Raw genomic sequence first — 7,275 nt, forward strand, 5'->3', positions numbered from 1 at the left:
GTCATGGGCTATGCTGTCACTGGCAGATGTTGAGTCCAAACCTGATGGCAGAGTGCTGCAGTGTACTTGAAATGGTCTGTCACAGAAGTTTGAAAATAGGAAAATCTAAACTCCAGATGTGGTCTATGAGGCTCCTTGTGGCCCCGGGTGCAGCCCAGTCCATCTCTTATGCACAGTCTGTTTTGTTCAGTGTGTCTCTCCAGAAGTTTTGTCTTGTGTCTCCTGCCTCCTTCAAGAGGATGACATCTCATATGCTATAAAGCAATACAGACAAAAATAACTTTTCTCACCCTGTTGGAAAAACAGCTGAGGGTAGACAGCTGTGTAATGAGTGCCTGGCTTATGGCTAGTGTTTAATAACCACTGACCCAATAACTAAATAACACTGAACCAATGAGTGAAATGTAGTCACGGTTTGATGGGATAAACACAAGCTGGAACATGTCACTTGCTAATGGCCAATTGTTTTTGTAACCAGATTACTTCTCCCTCTCATCTCGGTCTCTTTCTCTCTCCTCCTCCCCAGCCCCCTTGCCTGGTGCTTATTTATATTCCTAGGCTGACAAAAGAAATTAATTACATCCCATTCTGGATCATTAACCAGACCTCAGATTTCCCAAGCTAACTTTAATTGAGCCTCCAGTTTTTTAGGAAATGAATTTCATTTCATGCTGTATTTTAAATAAATTCTTTAGTTTTTCCTGTTAAAGTATTTGCATTTTTGAAGTCACTGGTTGACAAGATGCCCCTTAGGACTTAATTCAACTGCAAGCAACAGAAACCCTAGATGATTATAGTTGAATTCTTACAAGTTCATCACCAACAAAGAGGGCAGGAAATGGGTGGAGCCTGGGGCTGCCTGCATCAGGTGATGCTTTTGGGAACTGGCTCTCCTTTCCTGGTCTGCCATCCTTAGTTTGGTGTCTCTTTCCTCATGCTCACAGCAGGGCTTTGGCCCTGACTCTGTAGTCCACAGGGAATGATGTAGGACTGAGAGCAAGAAGCCTTTTTTGAGATCTTTTCCATATATTACATAAGTGGACCTACTTACGGCAGCTCCTGCTAAGTGCAGAGCATAGAGGCACTGTCTGGTTGTCATGTATCTACTCTAGACACAGATTGATCTGTGGTTACAGCAACTGCTGATGGTAATCCATATATGTGGCCATGCCTCCAAAGACACAAGATTTTCTGTTCTATGGACTTGTATTTAAATTATGAGCAATGTTGCTGTACACTAGTTTGCCAATGTAGTCTTCAGATGTCACTTGAGAGCCTACTGCATACCAGGCACTAAGTGGCTGAGTGGGCCAGACCTCATGAAGCTCCATTTGTCTGGAGGAGAGAAATTTAAGATAAGCATAGGTGAGAACACAGTGGTGGCAGGATGCTGTGTTCGAGTGTAGAGCCAGTGAGAGCTGCTGAGGAACCCTTCACTGTATTAGTTTGGGTTCTCTAGAGTCAAGAATATATGGTCAGTCTCTATATAGTTAGGGAATTTGTCAATGACTTACAGTCTATAGTCCAACTCCCCAAAAATGGGCAGCAGCAGCTGTGGATGAAAGTCCAAGGATCTAGCAGTTGCTCAGTCCCACGAGGCAAGCAGGCAAGGAAGAGTGAGTCAATCTTCCTTCTTTCCATGTCCTTATATAGATCTCCAGCAGAGAGTGTAGCCCAGATTAAAGGCTGTAGGTCTCCAGTAGAGGGTGTGGCCCAATTTAAAGGCATGTGCCTCCATGCCTTTAATCCCAGATGATCTTGAACTCGGAGATCTCCTTGTCTTAATCTTCTGGAATTCATAGCCACTATACTTCAAGATCTCCATGCCAAGATCCAGGTCAGAAACTTATATCTCTGAGCTTCCAATTTAGGATCATAGGTGAGCCTTCCAATTCTAGATTGTAGTTCATTCCAGATATAGTCAAGTTGACAACGAGGAATAGCCACTACACCTTCACTGTAAGATGGCATGAGAGCAGATATCAGAACATATGAAGTATGTTCTAGGTTCTGCAGACCAGTGTGTTGGGAGAAAGAAACGTAATCTAGTTAATCATAACACTACAAACAGCCCTATGACCAAAGAAGAGAGAGTGAAGTAGAATAGAAAACAGGGTGGGCTCTTATTTTTTAATCCCAGGGTGTTTTAAGGGCTTTAAATATCTTTTGATTCTGCTTAGGGCAGTTCCACACAATGTTATCCAGCCACAGCAGTCTGACTTGCCTTGTGCTATGACCTATGGCTGATGTGCCGAGGTCAGTGGCAATGAGGTCATTACAGCATCCCAGGGCTGTTCTAATGGCAGTGAAGGTCAAAAAGCAAAGTTAGGTTTTGGTTATAATTCAGAGATACAGACAATACAGTTTTGTAATGAGTCAAATCAGGGTAAGAGAGAAAGACAGAACTCAATGACATGAAATGGTTTTGGTAACTGGAAGGAAGACATTCCTCTCAATCAGAACAAGACTTGTAGGTGGGGCAGCAAAACAAAGGAAGATCAAAGTGCAGCAGTCAAATAGAGTATAAAATACATATTTTCCAAAGTTCAGGGAGAAGACCAGTATAGAACAGTGAATATTGGAAATTATGTTCATAGTCAAAAGAATAAATCAGGTCCCTCAACAGAAAAGAATTGTCAACTCATAACATGACTGTTATTTGGAGATTGGGCTAGTCTTCTCCCTGTTCCTACCACTAAATATAGAGTTAACCAAGTTTTCCCAGTTGATTATCTCCTTCCAGGGTACCTCTCAATGACTTGGACATCTTTTTCTAGGTTCCACCTCTTAGTCATCCCTTTCTTTCCAATTTCCACTCTAAGGACCAAGTCTTAAAAAAAAGACTTTAGGGACATGGAAAGTCTAAACTATTTCAGGTGTTTAGAGGCTTATAGAATGTTCTAAAAGTATTATCAAGAACATTCTCCCAGGGGACAGTGACTCTTTTCCCTGATGGTATTTCTACAGTATGCCCTATTTCAAATTAGTATTTATCCATGATTTGCAGAATGAGAAGAAACCTGTACAAATGATGTTTAAGGAGTCTACCTTTAAGATGACCTATGTGAAAGAGATATCCACCAAGATTCTGTTGCTTCCTTATGTTGACAATGAGTTGAACATGATCATCATGCTTCCAGATGAACACATTGAACTGAGTATGGTAAGGATCATGGGGACTTGATGCAGCTTCGAGAGAGAAAGAATGGCATTTGGGTTTCTGCTGAAGCAGCTCTCCTATGCTCCCATGAGCATATCTTTATTTTATATTTATTTGTGGGATTGAGGTGGATACTTTACAAGCTTTACAAGCTTTGCACCCTAACCCATCCCAACTATTATAAGTTACAGCCACACTTCTCTGGGCATTGTAGAACCTCCCCATCGTCTCAAGAGCTCCGTGTGGCATCACTGTCCTAATGTCTTCACCTCTCTTCTAGGTGGAAAAGAAAATAACTTATAAGAAATTTGGAGAATGGACGAGGCTCGACAGGATGAAGGGAGTAAAGGTGGTGGTTTTTCTCCCACGGTTTAAACTGGAAGAGAACTATGACATGAACGATGTTCTTTACAAGCTGGGCATGACTGATGCCTTTGAGGAGGATAGAGCAGACTTTTCTGGAATATCTCCTAAGCAAGGCTTGTTTCTTTCCAAGGTCATACATAAGGCCTTTGTGGAGGTGAATGAGGAGGGCACAGAGGCTGCAGCTGTCACTGCAATTGGTTTGAGGGGGTCATCACAGTTCACCCCTTACTTCTGTGCAGACCACCCCTTCCTTTTCTTCATTCAGCATGTTAAGACCAATGGGATTCTGTTCTGTGGCCGGTTCTCCTCTCCCTGAGGAAAGGGTGTTCTTGTCAGTCTTTTACCCACTCTCCATTGTTTGCCTGTGACACAAGTGACCTTATCCGTAAGTGCAATGACAGTTATGAAATAAAGGGCTTTATGGCGCCCCACCTTCAGAACTGAGTGCTTTCTGGGATCTGGATTTTCAGTGGGTTTGTGGTGTTGCTGGCTACAGAGCACATCCCTGCTAGAGGGCCCTGTGGCTGCCAACACAGTCAGCCATGTGTGCTTCTGCCTCTTTTCTTGGTAGCATCTCATCCCACTTTAAATGAAAAAACTCAGAGAGTTGAAGCTCTGAGGAGTGGCCAATGGGGACATGTCTCAGACTGTCTCTGAGTAGAACTGAGATTTACAGAGACTTGGCCCTATAAGAAAATCTTCTTTTCCCCATATCTGTTTCCCCCATTGCATGGTATGACACATAGCCTCTTTACATACATACTGGCCATTTCCTTTTGGGTTTGGAAACATGAGGTTGCTCACAGGAATATAGTTGACCATGTATGCATGAATAATCACCAGGTGACTTTATTTAGTGACAAGCATTACAAATGAAAAGATGAAAAGTTTTTGTAGCCATGTTGGTTGCCTACTTGAAATACAATAGAAGTATTTAGCAGGAAGGGAAGAAATTGAAGAGGCAGGGTCTGTATGAAAGAGGCATGTAGATGGGTTGGCAGGAAGTACTTTCCATGACCTGTGTGCAGTTTTGCAGTGGCCAGGTTCCCTTCTGACTTCACTGATGCTGCCGTGGTGACAGTATAGTTGTGCTGTGGTAGTTTGTATACACTTGGCCAAGGAGAAGCACTATTAGGAGGTGTGACTTTGTTGGAGTAGATGTGACCTTCTTGGCAGTGTGCCATTGTGTGGATGGGCTTTGAGACCATCCTCCTGGGTACCTGTGAGTCAGGCTTCTTCTGTTTGCCTTCAGTAGCACTCTCAGCTCCACCAGAGCCATGCCTACATGGATGGTGCTATGCTTCTTGCCATGACGACAATGGACTGAACCTCTGAACCTGTAAGCCAGCCCCAATTAAATGTTTTCCTTTATAAGACTTGCTTTAATCATAGTGTCTCTTCACAGCAGTGGAAACCCTAACTAAGACAGAAGTTGGTACCTAGGACTGGAGTATTGTTTTGACAGGCCTGGCGATACTATTGTTTGGAAAAATGTGGATTTGGGGACTTTGTTTTGGAAAACAGTGGAATGCTTTATTTGTCTTAATAGGCCATTCTAATAGAAGCATGAAAGACATTGTTCTTGAGGGTGTTTTGAACTGTGGGGGCCCAGCTCAAGAGGTTTCAGAGAAGAATTTTAGTATATAGCCTAGAGACTGTTCTTGTAATATTTTGGTGAAGAATGTGGCTTTGTTTTGCCCATGTCTTAAGAGTCTTCCTGAGGTTAAAAGGTAAAGAGATTTCAATTAATTTCATTGACAAAGGAAGTCTCAGAAGAGAGCCTAGTATAGATATTTTACTCTGGTTTAATCTCATGAAGAGCATTTTGAGGAAGCTTAAAAAGGAAAAATATAAAATGTATGGTTGAAAGGGTAAAGGTACAACCAGAAGTGCAATGGAGCTCATTCCTGTGGTGAAGGAGATAAACAGATTACGAGAGTGGTACTTTAGGGCAAGATCCCACCCAGCTAGATTTACTTTTTATGTATTGAGGTTTGGAATATCTTGGGGATAAGCTGTATACTGGTCTATGTCAAAGGAAAAGTGTAGAGGAAGTAACAGTGGTCTGCCTCTCTCATTCAATCTTCATTACTCCTCATGGAATGATGTTCAGAAAATAGTGACATTGGCAGGGGTTAGGGCAAACTTTTCAGCCCTCTGAGGACAATATTTACTCATCCAATACCTGAGTAGTCTCCAGCTTGTAGTCTGCGTTTTCCCAGCTTGTAGTCTGCGTTTTCAGCAATAGTAGGTTGAAGAATCAGGCCTGTATACATAGTGATTCAGGAAACAAGATTATCCATAGACTTGACTAACACAGAAAGAGCTATTGGACAGCCCAGGCATATTATTGAGACCCAATCTCAGACTAAACGCAGAAAGTAAGAATCATCGCAGATATAGCTTATTGACAGAGCACTTTGCCTGGCATGTGTAAGGCTTCAGGTGCAATGCAAGTACAAGAACAATGAAAGAACAATGCAAGAACAATGCAACAAAATGAAAAGAGAAGCAAACAAAAGTGCCCTTCAGTTCCATGAAAATAATTTAGACAACTGTTATCCTACTACAACAAAGCACTGCACCATCACATTGCCAATGCTGTTCTGGGATGGATGTAAACACTGAGTTGTTGGAGCATCAGAAGAAGGCTACTTTTTGTCTCCTGGCAGATTTGGTTCAGAGCAAGACTGCTAGAGCCTCTGGACTGGATGAGGAAGAGCTAATCTTAAGATCTAGCTGAAATTTCTTTTAAGGATTCCAGTAACACTCAGAGGACAGTCTCAGAAGACAACCCTTAGAGACTCATGAGACCCTTCTTTTCCTCTCACATTTGCCTGGAGAGCAAACCCTGAATTCAAAAGGGACATGTATGTGTGTGTGTGTGTGTGTGTGTTTAGGTGTTACATTACAATTCAGCTCAGACTGACCTGAAGTAGTCTAGAACTTATTACATAGACAAGACTGTCTCAAACCTCATGGGAGTTCTTCTGATTCATGCTCATGCATTGCTGGGATTACTACATGGGTCACCATTCTAGATTTTTTCTTTCTTTATGATTTAGGAGCATGCCTTTATTTTCTCTCTGTATTGTTTATATGACTGAACCATTCTCTACATATATTAGTTTAGGGGAAAGTCTAAGTTTAAATGTAGCTGTATATAGTAGAGATGATGCTGACAATGAAAGAAACTAGACTTACAGACATTCAAACAAAAATAGTAGTAGTCACGCATCAGGTTCACAGTTCTCTCATGACTTGGTGCCCAAAGGATTGGGATTATATACCTGGAAAAACATTGGAGTACTGATCATTTCTCAAAACTAATGAGCTAGCCTGGATTACCTGCTTAAGCCTGAACCAACATTCCTACAAGAGATGTTATATAAAAGGTATTTAGATAGCCATTCACCTTTCAACATATTTGCTTGGTGTTAAATAAAACTTCATTTCCTGGTCACTGTGTCTATGGACTATTTGGATCTATGAACCATAGTAGAATCAAATCTTTTATGATTAAACTCCATGTCTGCTCTGAGACATGATCATCTTCCACTAGAGTAAGGTAAAAATTTTTTTTCTTCATATTCATAGTGTCTGCTTCATGTTTGATCTATCCTTTAGAAGTGATGTATAACCCAACCATGTTTCATAGGTGAATCACTAGACATTACTATTACTGGTAGTTCATTGGAAAAAGTGTTGGATCACTTGACACAAAGAACTAGAGGCAATGTGACATGGTG

The 7,275-nt window shown here is 41.6% G+C and overlaps 1 protein-coding gene across 2 annotated transcripts in view; it reads left to right on the top strand.

Moving 5' to 3' along the window:
- Positions 1–3,857, top strand: part of LOC127664694 (serpin B6) — a 53,691-nt gene extending 49,834 nt beyond the window's left edge. For both annotated transcript variants that reach the window (XM_052156815.1, XM_052156814.1), the window contains exons 6-7: positions 3,008–3,163; positions 3,441–3,857. In XM_052156815.1, the coding sequence (XP_052012775.1) occupies positions 3,008–3,163; positions 3,441–3,842 (558 nt within the window). In that variant the 3' untranslated portion in view covers positions 3,843–3,857. The remainder of the gene's footprint in view (positions 1–3,007; positions 3,164–3,440) is intronic.
- Positions 3,858–7,275: the final 3,418 nt, after the last annotated feature.

This window comes from Apodemus sylvaticus, chromosome 14 (genome assembly GCF_947179515.1).
Source record: "Apodemus sylvaticus chromosome 14, mApoSyl1.1, whole genome shotgun sequence".
Taxonomy (NCBI): Eukaryota; Metazoa; Chordata; class Mammalia; order Rodentia; family Muridae; genus Apodemus; species Apodemus sylvaticus.